The following is a 15,748-nucleotide window of genomic DNA, read 5'->3' on the forward strand; positions in this document are numbered from 1 at the left end:
CCAGATCAACCTCAGGGAGAGGCGGAGCTGGCTGAAGCAAGGGAGAGGGCCGAGGAAACTTGGTAGCATCACCTAAAACAAGAGATATAGTCTGAGGGCCATGCTTTGGGTGACAAGGACTCAGGTATCACTTACCACTCATCTGTCTATCACTGCCTCTGTGGTGTGTCCAGGGCCTCAGGAAGGACTATGGAGCAATTCACCATCCACATCACCATCAGCCCCCGGAGCAAGGCCACGTTCCGGCTGACCTATGAGGAGGTGCTGAAACGAAAACTTGGGCAGTATGACATTGTCATCAAAGTCAAGCCCAAGCAGCTGGTGGAGCATTTTGAGGTAGGTCACAGGTGGCCTGCACACAGGGGAGTGGTCCTGGGAGCAAGGCTCCTTCCTCTCTCTCTCACCACTGCTCTGAACTATGGTTAGCACCCACCATGGGCCAGCCCCAGCATGAGCACACAGGGGTGGGGACGGACTATTCAGGGTGGGCTCCAATGGGCTGTTCTTGGGCAGAGAGCTCCCTGAACCCTCCAGCCGTCTCCTCCTCTCTGACCCTCAGTTTTCTCATCTGTTAAATGGGAGCTTCCTGCACATCCCAGAACTGCCACAAAGATCACAAGTGATACTGAATGTCCAGATAGTTTGTAAACCAGGAAGTTCCGGGGCACCTGGGATTGCCACTGGCACCTAAGAGGTGACTGAGTCGAGGGGTGCAGGCACCAATGCCTTCATACAGCGAATGTTTTCGGAGTGCCTACAGTGCGCCAGGCCCTGTACTTAGGGCAGGGTGGGCGCTGCACACAGTAGGTGGTCAGGACACATGTTGGCTATTGACTGAGACTTGATGATGACCTGAACAAGAGCCTTGGGGCAGGACTTCCTTCAATGTTACAGATCGAAGTGGACATCTTTGAGCCCCAGGGGATCAGAAAGCTGGATGCCCAGGCCTCCTTTCTGCCCAAGGACCTGGCCCAAACCATCAAGAAGTCCTTTTCAGGGAAAAAGGTATGTGTGGTGGCTGGGGATGGTGGCGGGCCTTTGGGCTTTCTGAGCTTGGCCCAACCAGGCAGGGCTGCAGGCTGCTCTTGGGCAAGGGAGGCAGGTATCCCAGGGGAACTCAGCACACCTGGTGCTCAAAGCAATTAGGAAAAGCCTGCATATTGAGTTTGGGGAAGGCTTTACCAGCTCTAGCTCCACCATGTGCTGGCTGCATGGTTTGGGAGAGAGTTGCCGCCCTACTTGGGCCTCAGCTACACCCACTGAGAAGCACGCAGGGAAACATATACACATAAGCAAACCTTGGAGTCCCCAGGGGGTGCAAACGGTTAAGGCACCTGGCTGTTATCCGAAAGACTGGGGGTTTGAGTCCACCCAGAGGCACTCTGGAAGGAAGGCCTGGCAATCTACCTTTGAAAAAGTCAGCCATTGAAAACCCTATGGAGCACAGCCCGTCCTACTCTTACGCACATGGGATCATTGAGTCAGAATCAACTTGACAGCAGCTGCTTTCAGCTCAGGCAAACCTCAGAACCCGTTGTGGTGAAAACTCCAAGTTTCTGTTTCCTTGGAAATGTAGGGAAACTTGGAAAGGCCTTTGGTCTCACCCAGAGCCTGGCAACCCATTTTCAGGGACCCCAGAAGCCCCTGCTGGCCTCCTCCCCAGGCCCCACAGGAGTGTGGAGTATGTTTCCAGCTAGTGCCCCCGCTTCCTAGCTCACCCTCCACCCAAGCCATGAGCAAATAAATTCTTTAGTTCCCACCTACCTTAGGTAGCAATTAATTTTTTTTTAAGTTTCTTATAGTTTGTTTGGGGCGAGGGGGTTCCTCCACTTTAAACAAAATATGACACCTCGGAGGGTTAGCAAACATTCTTGCTTTCATGGTCTTTGCCTAACAATTCTTCTCAAGTTTTCTTTGATGAGTATATCTTCCTTTTATAACACAAACAAAAAGTAAAAATAAAAACTTGTTTAAAGAAAACGTGCACAGTACAGAAGTATAGAAATATAGAGAGTAAAAACCATCCTTAGGTTCCCTGAGCAGCAGCACCAGGTCTCAGTTCCTTCTCTGGGCCTTTCTTTCTGCTCTTTGCTCTTTCTCTATGTCTGTGTACAGGGGGTGCTCAGAATCTTGGTGGGTTTTATTTTCTAGCACAGTTTTGTAGCCCTGCTTTTTCCCTTGACAGATTGGGGTTGACTAATATCCGTCATGGAGCCCTGGTGGCACAGTGGTTAAGTGTTTGGCTGCTAACCAAAAGGTCAGCAGTTCAAATCCACCAGCCGCTCCTTGGACACTATGGGGCAGTTCTACTCTGTCCTGTAGGATCACTGTGAGTCAGAATTGACTCGACGACAACAGGTTTGTAATGTCTCTCATGGGACCCTGGTGGTGCAGTGGTTAAGAGCTCAGCCGCTAATCAAAAGGTCAGCAGTTGGAATCCACCAGTTGCTCCTTGGAAACCATACAGGGCAGTTCTAGTCTGTCCTATAAAGTCGCTATGAGTCGGAATCGACTTGACGGCAATGGATAACGTCTCTCATGATATAATACTGTTACTATTTTGTTCTTATTTATATACCTAAAGTAGTGATGCTTACTGTAGAAAATCCCAGTGATTTAGATGCATATAAGCAAAGAAATGGGCCTTCTCTCCTACCATCTACAGGTGTTCGCTCTCAACAGCTGGCTGGGGGTACTCATTTCTATGGCCATGCAGACACACACACACACACACACACACACACACACACACACACACATCTTCTATGTTGCCTTTGCAAACATCCTGTTTTTGGCTGCATGAACCAGTAACCTCGAGTCCCCCATGGTCCCAGGGTCACGTGCTTTTCCGCCCCACCGTGAGCCAGCAGCAGTCCTGCCCCACGTGCTCCACATCCTTGCTGAATGGGGACTTCAAGGTGACCTACGACGTCAATCGAGACAAGATCTGTGACCTTCTGGTGAGCCTGAAGCTTGTAGCCCAAGACCCAGACAGGAAGCAGGGGGTGCTCGAGAGAGGGGCCTCACTCCTCCCCCTGTGCTTTAGGTCGCCAATAATCACTTTGCCCACTTCTTGGCGCCCCAAAACCTGACGAACCTGAACAAGAACCTGGTTTTTGTGATTGACATCAGTGGCTCCATGCAAGGCCAGAAAGTGAAGCAGGTAGACCGTGGCTTCAACACTTTACCCAGTGGAAGCTTCCTGGGCCCCATCACCCACCTCACGCTGGTTTTGCCACCATAGTCTGGGATTGGAATTTCTGCTCCTGGTTGGAGGCAGGGTGATTTACTAGGAAATCCCAGTGGTTAGGGGCTGTGGAATCAGCCACCATTTCCTCACTGTGCAACCCTGGGCAAGTGCATTCACTTCTCCTCAACAGCACAAATGGGAAGGATAACAATGTCCACAGGGCCAAGGGGTTTATGGATTGGCAAGTCCTTGGAAGGTGACGTGTACACTACAAACGCAGGGTTCAAGCATGGGGGCTGTGGGAAGAATTCTTTCAGCAGGGTGCGATCCACTGTCTGTGGGGGTCTAAGTGGTCTGTCCATGGTACAGTGAACCACAGCTGGGCAAGCACAGTTTTAGAAACATGGACTCCTGGGGCCTCTTTTTCAATCCTGCACCACCTGGACTCTTGATCATTTCTTCTTCCCATGCTGGGTCCTTCACCTTCTCTGTTCCCCTCGTCTACCCCAGACCCCGCAGGATGCCCTTCTCCTGGGGCTGCATGTCTGTCCTATCCATTTCCTTCTTCTTACCTGTCATGTCCCATTGTCCTGTGGATTCTTGACATAGGGCCACCCTGGGGTCATGTCTCTCCACTGACTGTCCTGTCCTTGCAGACCAAGGAGGCACTCCTTAAAATCCTGGGAGACATGCGGCCAGGAGACCACTTTGACTTGGTTCTCTTTGGGGCTCAAGTACAGTCATGGAGGGGCTCACTGGTGCAGGCATCCGCCGCCAATCTGCAAGCTGCTCGAAACTTTGTGCAGCAATTCTCCGTGGCTGGGGGTAAGAGCGGAGGTCTCAGGCCACCACAGTGTAGCCTCTATCCCCTCGGAATGGGTATATGCTGGTCTGATTTCTTTCTTTTGTAGCCACAAACATGAATGGAGGTTTGCTCCGGGGAATTGAGATCTTGGACAGAGCACAGGAAAGCCTCTCAGAGCTCAGCAATAGTGCCTCCATTCTCATCATGTTGACGGATGGCGAGCCCACTGAGGGTAAGCACCTCCAGGGCTGCCTTGGGAGGTGGTGATCTCTTTGTTGTTGGAGGCATTCAAGCTGAGGTTGCAAAACCAGTCATTGGTGATACAGGGAGGGAGGGGGGCAAGAAAGGCTTAGGGTAAAGTCAAGCACTGGTCTAGAAACCCAGTTCAGGCCACAAAGTCTATGGGAGAGCCAAGGCACACTTCTGCCCTTCGAGTTGGGAACCAGGTGGCTTCTGTATGACACAGGGCTGCATGGGGCCCTGGAGGACAGGCAGGATTCCTAGGTTGAGTTTAATGAACTGCTTATTGATCACTTACTGTGTGCCAAGAACAGGGCTAGGGACCAAGAAGAGCTACCAAGAGAATGAGATGCATCTGTTCTCAGGCAGCCCAGGGGTCCACTAGCAGAGGCAGACCCAGAGCAGATGTGCTGTCAAGAGCCGTGAAAGAACAGGATGCAAGGAGGCAGCGGGACCACAGACAGGGGTAGCCTGGCATGGGCAGGGTCCTGGAAGACCACCTGGAGGCAGTGACCCTGAGCTCAGTCTGGATTAGGAGAGAAGAGGCAGGAAGGGCTCTCTGGCAGAGAAGGCAGAGTGAACAAAAGCCAGGAGGCCTGCAGACTGGGATGGATGAGGGTGGAAAGGTCAGCAAGGCCTCGCAGGCCATAGCAAGGAGCCTTGGGAGGGCTTAAAGTGGGGTGGCTGAGTCGGATAAGCTTGTGGCTGATTCATATGGAGGGTGTAATCTGTCTGCGAGGGGCGCTGGTAGAAGCTGTTGCAGTTGCCCAGGTGAGCCAGCAGGAGGCGTTGCCTTGAGACACCCAAGGGGACTGGAGATGGTCTGGGTCTGAGATGGGACACCCCAGGGAGTGTGCCCCAAAGCCCCTGTGGGCCAGGCTCCCATCACTGCCTGGGTGTGTGGCTGCAGGAGAGACGGATCGTTTCAAAATCCGTGAGAACGTTCGAAAGGCCATCCGGGGCAGGTTCCCACTCTACAACCTGGGCTTTGGCAACAGCGTGGACTTCAACTTCCTGGATGCCATGTCCATGGAGAACAACGGGCGAGCCCAGAGAATCTACGAGGACCATGATGCTGCCCAGCAGCTGGAGGTCATGTCTCCCTGACACACGCACGCGCGCGCACGCACACGCACACTCATACGCACATACACACAAGCACATGCGAGCACACACTGCCAACAGTGCCTCATGGCCAGCCCAGCCTTGATGGCCGTTTGGCCTCTGACAAGGGGTTTGAATCAGCTGCGCGACCTTGAGCCAGTTTCTTAACCTCTCTGAGCCTGATTCCTTCTCTATGATGGGGATCCTGACACCCCCACTTTGTGAACAGGAATAAGATGGTCCTTGCAAAGTGTTGATTGCAGTGTCCAGCACACTACTTTGTGTGAGGGGGTGGCTTTTGCCCCAGAGGATCTGACAGTCTGGGGTGTGAGTGAATGTGGCTGTCAGGGACAGAGGAGCAGGGTTCGACACCAGACCTGTAGTCAGAGGTGTTAAGGTAGATCAAAGCCCTGTGCAGAGATGGGGCGGGCTTCTCGTCGGCAGCAGGAACATGGGCTGGGTGCCCAGCGTGACCTGCAGGTTCTGAGGCTTCGCACCCCCACCTCTGCCCCACCTTTGCAGGGCTTCTACAACCAGGTAGCCAACCCCCTGCTGGTGGATGTGGAGATGCAGTACCCCCAGGACACCGTGGTGGCCCTGACCCAGCACCACCATAAACATTACTATGAAGGCTCAGAGATCGTGGTGGCCGGGCGCATTGCAGAGCACAAGCTGGGTGACTTTAAGGCTAACATTCGGGCCCATGGGGTAAGTGGGCAGTTGTGGAGGGTGAAGAGGCCCCAGCTCCACACTATTCCTTTGTCTGCCCACCCCCAGGGGCCATTGATTCCCCAAAACAGTGCCCCACCCACACACCACAATCCCCCAGGCCCAAGCTTCTCTCTATGCAGGTATCCTGGGGGCTGGATGGATGGAACGATGCCAACATGGCCTTGATTAGTTGAAGTTCCTTGGCCCAAAATGAACTGTCCATTACTCCTCACTTCAATCTCCCCAAGGAGACATTTCCCAGACTCCTACTGTGCGTGGGGCTCTGTGCCAGGGTGTAGAGTGCATGTACGTGTCACAGGTTTGTGAGGCTGGACCCTGCCCCCTTAAGACATAGACTGGAGCACAGCAGTGCGGTTGTGGGTTCAGAACAGGGGCTTTGAGTGAGGACAGCTGAGCTGGGCCTGGCTCTGCCCTAATCAGCTGTGTGACCTTGAGCAAGTGAATCCAATTCCCCAGGCCTCAGTTTCCTTTTCTGTATCTTGGGGGTATGTTGTGTGGTGTTATATAACAACCTAGCGGCACCTGAACTCAAGGTCAGCTGCATTTCCAAGAGACAGAAGAAAGACTCGGGAACCAGTGATCATGACATATGGTTTATTGGGAAGCTTACTTACGGGGCCGTAGTCCAGGGTGGCAGCTGGACCAGTTTAGCACTCTGTAACCACCTAGCAGGGGACACAAGCTTATATACCGTTCCAGCTGGGACCAAGGCTCATTGTTTTTCTCCCAAGCCCTTGGGCAGTCAGCGTTCCCAGGGACTTCACGTCCAGGCACAGGTGTTTTTCTTCTTGTTGCTAAGGCATTCCTTGGCCTTCGCCACCAGCCCAGTCATGCCACGCCTGGCCTTGCACCCTAGCCCAAGTCCATCCCAAATTCATCCCCAGAAAGCTTTGGAGAAGAGCAAAACTGACTCCACCAGAAGGGGATGCATATAGCTGAATAGCATTACCCTACAGTGGAGTAAATGAAATAACCCGCTCCACACACTTCTCCTGTGCTGGGGCATAGGAAGCCCTGGGGAGGGGGTAGCCACCACTACTGTAGCTAGGGAGAGAAGACACATTTGTGTATCATGACAAGATGAACAGCACAGCCCACTGAGGGTGCAGGGGGCATTTGGAGGCACAGGTTGTGATGGAAACAACCTGGCAATTGGGTGCTTGTTGTCCTCCCCTGGAGAGGGTAATTCCATGAAGGCAGGACCGTGTCTGTCCATCCTGCTGTATACTCAGAGCCTAGGTCAAGCCTGGCTCACAGAGGGTGGTTAGCAAGTATTTGTAGAATGAATGAATGAGTGAAGATGAGGACAGCAGGCTCAGGAAGTGGGGAGGAACTGAGAATCAAGCTGCAGAGACTGAATGATCACTTAGAACCTTGAGTGCCAGCCAAGGGTTGTGCCCATCAGGGGCCATGGCCTCTTTCCCCATCTCCACCCTCAGGAGGGCCAAGAATTTCAGACAACCTGCCTGGTGGATGAGGAAGAGATGAAGAAACTGCTCCGTGAGCGGGGCCACATGCTGGAGAACCACATCGAGCGCCTCTGGGCCTACCTCACCATCCAGGAGCTGCTGGCCAAGCGGTATGACCCTTGTGGCTGGCCGGAGTGGGCACTGTCCTCCCAGAGCTCCCACCTCCCTGGCCTGGGCTTTTGGTGAATGGAAAAGCAGTGGTTCTGGGCCTTTGAGGTTGCTGTAGGTCAGGCTTGCTTTCCTCCTTCAGCTTTGCTTGCTGAGTTAATATCAACCAGCCAGTCAATAGTGTGAGTGGGCGGGACCCACTGGGGGCACAGGGCAGCCCGCTGTTCACCCACACTGAGTGGCCACTGTGTCCAGACATACTTGCCACACACTCCTTTAATCCTCGCAGCATTGAAGGGAAAACTCTCATTATCCCCACTAAACAGATGAGCGAACTGAGGCTCCAGAGGCAGACCATTTGCCCCAGGTCTCAAAGCTGTTAAAATCTCTTTGAATCTCTGAGGCATCCTCCCCAAATCCTGGTCTTCTGTTTTCTCTGTGGGAGGTCTTTAAACCATGAAGACCCTAAAGGCACTGCAGATGCTTAATTCATGTTCGTTGAATGAATGAATGAGTGAACGAATGGGTGAAAGGACCAGGCAGCGCAAGTCCATCATCGTCCAAGCTGCAGGGCGTAGAGGTGATATCTGTCCACAGGATGAAGGTGGAGGGGGAGGAGAAGGCTAACTTGTCGGCTCAGGCCCTGAAGATGTCGCTGGCCTATCAGTTCGTGACTCCGATGACCTCCATGACCATCAGCGGCATGGCCGACCAGGACGGTCTGGGACCCACCATTGACAAGCCCCAGGAGGGTATGGGCAGTGTGGGTCCGCAAAGCAGGGGGCTGTGGGCTGTAGGGAGACATCTGAGTCCCAACAACTTCCTGGGCTTTAATTCTCTTCCCTTTTTCTCCCTTCCAGATGACTCGCCCTCAGGTGAGTTTTAAATCTCATGAGTTTCTTTGAAGGGTTTTTGGTGGCTGGGCAGGAGGCCTTCACTCAGCCCCACAGCATGAGACTTGCCTGTTCCACATCTTTCCTGCCTGTGCTCCTTCCTCCAGCCTGTTTTTTCTCCCGAGATGCCTTTCCTTTCCCTCTTTGCTGCATCCTTTATGCTTTGTGAGCCTTTGCATATCCTGAAACCCCCGCCGGCATCCACCAGGCCTCTCCGTGCCCGCACATGTCCATGAGGAGAGCCAGGCGTCCTTGGGGGAGGGCTGAGGCCCCCAGGAGGAGGCCTGACTCACCTCTGGACCCAGGATGTGGTCGCAGAATGAGACATATGCCTTCTGTGTGGGCACAGTGGGGAACATGGTCCTCTATGTCATTGTCTTCTACAGAGTTGCTGGGACCCAGAAGGAGTAAGTGCTGATCGTCTTAATGACTCACCTCTCTACCTCTCCCCACTCCATAAGCTGCTGTCCCTCAGGCTGAGCATTCAGTCCTGACCACAACCCCTGGGTCATGCCCCATCACCTGACAAGGAAACTATGGCCCACAGCCCCTTTCCTCTGCTCCAGCTCTCCTCACTGCCTCTCATGAGAGTCCTCAGAAAAGTCCTCTGACGTGGATCTGGCCTCCCCACTCTATGTACCAGCCCTCCCACAGCCCCAGGGTAGGGGACAGAGAGCGGGCCAGCCAGCCTCTCTTCCCACATCCTGAGAGGCAATCCATGTCTACCCCCTGCTCTGTGGGCCTCAGGCCAGCCCGCCTGGGTGGGAGGAAGCATCAGCAGGGGACCAGCAGCAGTTCTGGGGGAGGCCCAGCCACCTTCCTTCTAAATGCTGCTCACTCTCGCCTGTCAGTGTACAAGCTGTCTGCCTTGCAGCCTTCTCCTACTCACTCCAGCACCACTGGCCAGCAGTTGCCAGACCAAGTGACTGGTGGTGAGTCCTTGGGAGGGTCTGAGGGATGCCTACCTGCCTGGCACCCACCTGGCTAGGGCCTGCCTAGTTGAAACTTTGCCCTGATGCCCAGTCTAATGGAGTCCATGCTATGCCCCCAGTGGACACTGACCCCCACTTCATCATCCACGTGCCCCAGAAAGAGGACACATTGTGCTTCAACATCAATGAGGAGCCTGGCGTGATCCTGAGTCTGGTACAGGACCCTGACACAGGTACGGGTAGACATCATTTCCTCTGCCAGACACGGGTTCTGTGTGACCAGGGTTCCTCCACCCTTGACATTCCACCGTGGACGGGACAGTGGCCATTACTCCACTCCCCACCATCCTGTGCACACTCCACCTTTCCGGACTCGAATTGCCTTCTTCTCTCCCACCTACTTGGCTAAGCCCTACACGGGGCTGGTCCCGTAGGTGTATTACCTGCACAGGAACCAAGGTCCCCATGCTCAGAAAGGCCCTGTGCTTGGTTTAATGCTCTGCTGTTGCCATCTTGTCCCTGGGTGGTACAAAGGGTTAACATACTTGGCTGCTAACCGAAAGGTTGGAGGTTTGAGTTCACCCCGAGGTGCCTCGGAAGAAATGACTGGCAATCTACTTCTGAAAAATCAGCCACTGAAAACCCTATGGAGCACAGTTCTACTCTGACACATGTAGGGTTGCCCATGAATCAGAACTGACTCCATCGTGACTGGTATTGGTGGTTGCTGTCTTAAAGTTCTTAACAATTTTTGAACAAGGGGCTCCTCACTTTCACTTTGCACTGGGTCCCACAAATGATGTAGTTGGCCCTGCCCCACCTTTCCCCACAGCATGGCTGCAGGAAGCCCCATAGTCTGTCTCTTCCAGTGCCTCTCCATCCCTTGGCCCCTTTCCCTTCTCCCTCCCTCCCTCCTGTCCAGTGAGTCCATCTGCAAATGGCTAGGGATGCAGAGGGGACTAAGACACACCTGCTGTCATGGCGTTTAGGGAGGGCAGACAGACAAGTAGGTGAGCAAATTCATAGACGATCATTTCTCCTTTCGGAGTGAGACCTGCTGTGTTAGGACAGTGAGGGTGGAGAGAGGGCTTTTTGGGCTGCTCAGGTCAGGGGAGACCTCTCTGAAGGGCCCCCACAAACACATTTTCAGATCAGGGGCTGAAGTCACAGAGAAGGAGCAAGCACAAGTCCTGTCCTGGGGAGGCAAGATTTCCTCAGAGCCCAGAACCAGGGCCAAGTAGCAGCAGACATTTTGTGTGGCTGAGGGGTGGGGGTGGGGGAGGCAGAGAGGAAAGGGAGGGGCATTGTGGGGCACTAGAGAGAGCGGAGATCCTCAGAGACACACACGAAGTAGCACAGTGGAGCGTGGGGGGTCTCTCAGGAAGGAGCAAAGGCAGGCTGGGCAGAGGTCCAGTGAGAGCCCCCCTGACCTGGTGGCCCCTCGCCCCATTGCAGGCTTCTCAGTGAACGGGCAGCTCATCGGTGATGAGGCTCACCATGAGGGCACATACTTCGGGCGGCTGGGGATCTCGAGCCCTGCAACGGGCTTTCAGCTGGAAGTGACTCCTCAGAACATTACCCTGAACCCTGGCTCAGGCGGGACCGTGTTCTCCTGGAAGGACCAGGCTGTCCTGTGGCAGGATGAGTGACCAGGCGGGGGCTGGGGCCTGGGAGGGGAAGGAGGGGTAGTGTGCTGTGGGGTGTGTGTGAGCCAGTTTGGCCAAGGTATGAAGCTCCCAGAGCCACCTCTGTGGCTGAGTCTGCAAGGCCCTCGTCCCCTAAGTCATGTCAGTGGGTGGTGCCCATGTTGGCCTGGGGAGACATGTCAGATCCTCTGACCACCCACGTCCCATTCTCTCAGTTCCTGGACATGAGCCTGGGGCTCAGCTGCTTGGATGCCGCTGCTCCCCCCACGCCCTCGCCCTGCAGTCCACCGCTATTCCTACCAAACAAAGCCAGCTTATCCTCCCAGGCTCAGTGCAGAGGCTGCCTCTTCCCTGAAGCCCACCTAGTTTCTTCCTTTGCTGAACTCCCGAGTTCTCTGAACTTCCCTTTTGGCATCTGTCTTAGTTTGTCTGTCTCGTGTTTGTTCCTTCATTCGCTCATTCATGTATTCACTCAACAAACTGGTGAGCACCAGAGCCCAATGCTGGGCAGCAGAGCTATAGCAAGAGGAGGGCAGAGTCTGATGTGAGAGACAGGTGGTGAGGTGAAGTCAGAGAACACAGATTCTAGTATTAGACAGGCTGGAGTCCAAGTCCTGGCTCCATGGCTTACCAGCTGTGTGACCTTGGGCAAGTTACTTAACCTCTCTGAGTCAGGGTGAGAATTGAATGCCACAGTTTTTGTGGAGGGCCTGGTAAGTTGTAAGAGCCCTATATACAACAGCAACATGTGACAGGAAGGGTGGAACAGGCAACAACCAACCATCTGGGGCCAGGGGCTGCGAAGGGTCATGAAAACTGGGTCCTGGAGGACAGGATGGCTGAATGGAGAGGGGTGCAGCCCGGTTGCACCTGCCCTCACAGCCGGCCTGGCCCCACAGGGTGGTAGTGACCATCAACAAGAAGAGGAGCCTGGTGGTGTCCATGGGCGACAGGGGCACCTTCGAGGTGGTCCTGCACCGAGTATGGAAGGGGAGTGCCATCCACCAGGACTTCCTGGGCTTCTACGTGCTGGACAGTCCCCAGATGTCGGCCCGGACGCACGGGCTGCTGGGTACGGCCAACTGGGGGGCAGAGCCATGGGGTGGGGTGTTGAAGCCAGTGTCCTCCTCTGGCCTCTTGGGACCATGGGACATCTTTACTGCTGGGCACCAAGACAGGCCCACCTCCAACCTGGCCTCCAGGGCTCAGAGCTGCCAGAGACAGGTTTTCCTCAGGGTGGTGTCCCTCAAAAAGCTGCAGTGGAACATACAATGAGATAGACGCTTATGTGAGCATGGGAGCAAGTGAAGACAAGTCCGATTAACAAACAGAAAGGTCCCAGGCCCTCGCGAGTGGGTGGGTCATCAGCCATGTCGCCTGTGTGCCCTTGCTGCTGACCCTGCTCTCTGCAGGCGCCTCCTCCACAAACCACCCGCCTCACCTGGATTCCTTTGGAATCGGGTAAAAACGACAGGAGTAGGGCCACTGAAGATATAACTTCTTTTCTGTGGTGGGTGAACTAAGGTGGCTTTTTTTTCCCCTTTTCTTTCTTTCTTTTTTTTTAAAATTTTATTGTGGTAGAAATATACACAACAGAACATGTGCCATCTCAGCAGTTTCTTTGTGTACAATTCAGTGGCATCGATTACATGCTCCAAGTTGTGTAACCTTCCTCGCTCTCCTTTTCCCAGTCATTCCACCAGCAGTAACATAAACTCACTGCCCTCAGAGCAAAAACTCCTTTTCCTCCTCCCTCCCACCCCTGGTAACCACTGATAATCTTTGCTTTCTATATATTGGCTTATTTCACATAAGGGAGATCATACCATATTTGTCCTTTTGCAACTGACTTATTTCACTCAGTGTGATGTTTTCAAGGTTCACCCAGGTAGTGGCCTGCATCAGGCTTCATTTCTCTTTATGGCTGAGTAGTATTCCATTGTGTGTATAGACCACATCATGTTCATCCATTCATCTGCTGATGGACTAAAAGTGGCTTTTGACACCAAAGTTTATTGGAAACAGTCAAGCTCCTGAAAAACTGTTCAAACAACTCTCTAAACCTTCAGTGAGCACCTATGGTGTGCAAAACAGAAGCAAGGCCCCCAGGTGGTAACTGCTGCCTCCAATGTGCTTTTCCAGGGCAATTCTTCCACCCCTTTGATGTTGAAGTGTCCGATATCCACCCAGGCTCTGACCCAAAGAGGCCAGATGCCACGATGGTGGTGAAGAACCGCCGGCTGACAGTGACCAGGTGGGTTAGCCTCTCCCGCATCTATGGTCTGGACCTTCTGAGTGTCACATGGGTGGAGGGGAGGCTTCCTGGAGGAGGTGCAGCCCTGCCAGGCCCAAGTGGGTACAGCTGACTTGTCTCTCGCCAGGGGCTTGCAAAGAGACTACAGCAAAGACCCTCGGCATGGGGCTGAGGTAACCTGCTGGTTTGTCCACAACAATGGCGCTGGGCTGATTGACGGCATCCACACAGACTATATCGTCCCTGACATCTTCTGAGCTCTGCACCCAGCACACCTGTCCTCCCTGGGGCCTTGGCAGAGGAGGAGGATAGCATCCTGACCTACTGCCCAGGCCATACCTCCCTTTCTGAGCTGGTGCCCCTTGCCAAAGCACCCCATGACTTCCATTAAAGAGAGGCTATGTTCAGCCTCACAGTCCCTGAGTAGTGAAGATGGTTAATGTGCTCGGCTCCTAACTAGAAGGTTGGAGGTTTGAGTCCACCCAGAGGTACCTTGGAAGAAAGGTCTGGTGATCTACCTCCCAAAAATCAGCCAATGAAAACCCTATGGAGTACAGTTCTTTCCCTCAAAAGGGCTCAGGGCACTGGGTCTAGAGCCCTGATTGCAGCAGGCCCAAGACTGGGGAGAGCGGGTTGGAGGTCCAGAGGGAGCCCATGCCAACTCTGCCCATCCTACACTCAGCATGTTCTCTGCAGCTGCCTGGTCCCATGCCTCCTGAGTGCCCTGAATGCCCCTGCACACAAACCCCCTCCAGGGACCAACGGACACTTCTGGCAGTATGTAGGAATGGCCAGCAACAAACAGTCACAGCTAACCCTGGGCTGCCTGTAGCCAGGCAGGGTTCTAAGTACCTTATTTGAATTAACTAAATTTATGCTCGTAAAAAAGTGTCCCTAAAAAATACTTTTATCATGCCCGTTTACAGGAAATTGAGGCACAGAAATGTTAGGTAATTTGTTCAGAATCACTCAGCCTGTAAGTGGCAGAACTTTGATTTGAACCCACGCTTCCTGGTATCAGTGTCTTTATGCTTAACCAACCTCATATGAACACTCCAGTCAGGCTGGGAGGCTGATATGCAAAGCCTGGACTTGGTACCGGATATTCCAAAACATCACTTAAAATGAATATAAGAAAGAAATATTTATACATGGACTTGGAGTTCTGAAGTCCTAGCAGGACTGGAGGGTGCACCCACTTGGCTCAAGGCCTCAGGAAGTGGTTCCCAGCCTCTACCCTCAGCCTGATTTCCCTGCTAGGGCTTTGCAACCTCTGGCAACAGGGCTGGTATTTCCCAAAGGCAGAAAAAGCTGCAGCCCAGAAGCTGTGATTTCAGGGGGCCAGAAGCAGCACCCCTCTCTCCTCACACAAATGCCTGACGTTATACCATCAGGACTCCTTTCCTGGTGTCACAGTTAAAATGCAGTGTCACAAGTGCAGGGATGAACATGCAATTTGGAGAGCCATTGGCCCTTCAGATGAGGGTGACAGGGCCTCCACCATTCCTTTCCAAAGGGCTTCTGCTTTTTCTGTGCTGCCTTCTGTCCAGCTACCACTGCAAATGAGGTCTTCAAGGGCTCAGATACAAGGACTGGCTCTGAGCACCCAGATCAGTAACACAACTGCTGAGCTTTAACGCCCTAGGCTGGGGGTAATGCAGAGCCCCTCGGGGCAGTCGGTGGGGCAGCCACTGGAGTTCCAGAGGCACACTGGCTTCCGGGGAATCCTGGGCTTCTCAAGGAACAGCGTCACCCTGGGTGAGGCCCTGTCCAATTGGGGAAATAGGGGTGAACCTGAAGATCTCTTTAGATTCCACCAAATTCTACATTCCACAAGACGTCTTTGGTCCCCTCCATGTCCCAGCCATCTCTCAGAGGCCTCTTCAGCAGCCTCAGGATCCTTATTTTAAGTTGTTCCTCCCCTACAGCCCCAAGCATTGGGGATGAAGGGGTGGCCTAGGGGAAAGCAGCCGGGGAAGTTCCGCAGGCAGCTACAGGGCCATGGGGAAGAGCCAGTGGGCAATGACCTGGATCAGGGACCACAGGCTCTGGCAATGACACATGATGAATGAGACATCTCAGGAGCCAGGATGCACGAGGCCCAGACTGCAGGGCCAGGGCAGCACAGCTCCGAGGAGTGTCTTCTCCCCGAACCCAGTGTTGGCACGTGCTGGGTTTGGTCTCAGTCAGCCCTGAGTTTGGTGCCCACTGGCAGTGGGTTTGGTAAGGATTCGGGAAGCCTTAGGAAAACAGGCACCACCCAGCCAGGCCTCAAGCACAAAGTCCTGCGCTCCTCACCAGCTGCATCTTGTCAGTTCACCATCATTTGGTTGACTTGGCACCTTTCTGTCATTGCTTCTCCTGCCACTTTCAGT

The 15,748-nt window shown here is 53.7% G+C and overlaps 1 protein-coding gene across 2 annotated transcripts; it reads left to right on the forward strand.

Moving 5' to 3' along the window:
- Window positions 1-174: 174 nt before the first annotated feature.
- Window positions 175-13,630, forward strand: ITIH1 (inter-alpha-trypsin inhibitor heavy chain 1). 2 transcript variants are annotated; one of them, XM_049862434.1, is made up of 17 exons: window positions 175-336; window positions 895-1,005; window positions 2,835-2,960; window positions 3,047-3,163; window positions 3,847-4,015; window positions 4,102-4,227; window positions 5,146-5,327; window positions 5,862-6,047; window positions 7,511-7,650; window positions 8,246-8,415; window positions 8,928-8,948; window positions 9,393-9,473; window positions 9,593-9,706; window positions 10,929-11,118; window positions 12,019-12,191; window positions 13,262-13,373; window positions 13,501-13,630. In XM_049862434.1, the coding sequence occupies exons 1-17, from the start codon at window positions 190-192 to the stop codon at window positions 13,628-13,630; spliced, it is 2,295 nt and encodes a 764-aa protein (XP_049718391.1). In that variant the 5' UTR covers window positions 175-189. The 2 variants fall into 2 exon arrangements, with proteins under 2 accessions (XP_049718391.1, XP_049718392.1); XM_049862435.1 differs by having other exon boundaries at window positions 7,514-7,650.
- The last annotated feature ends 2,118 nt before the right edge of the window (window positions 13,631-15,748 follow it).

The sequence above is a fragment of the Elephas maximus genome, chromosome 20 (assembly GCF_024166365.1).
Source record: "Elephas maximus indicus isolate mEleMax1 chromosome 20, mEleMax1 primary haplotype, whole genome shotgun sequence".
Lineage (NCBI taxonomy): Eukaryota > Metazoa > Chordata > Mammalia > Proboscidea > Elephantidae > Elephas > Elephas maximus.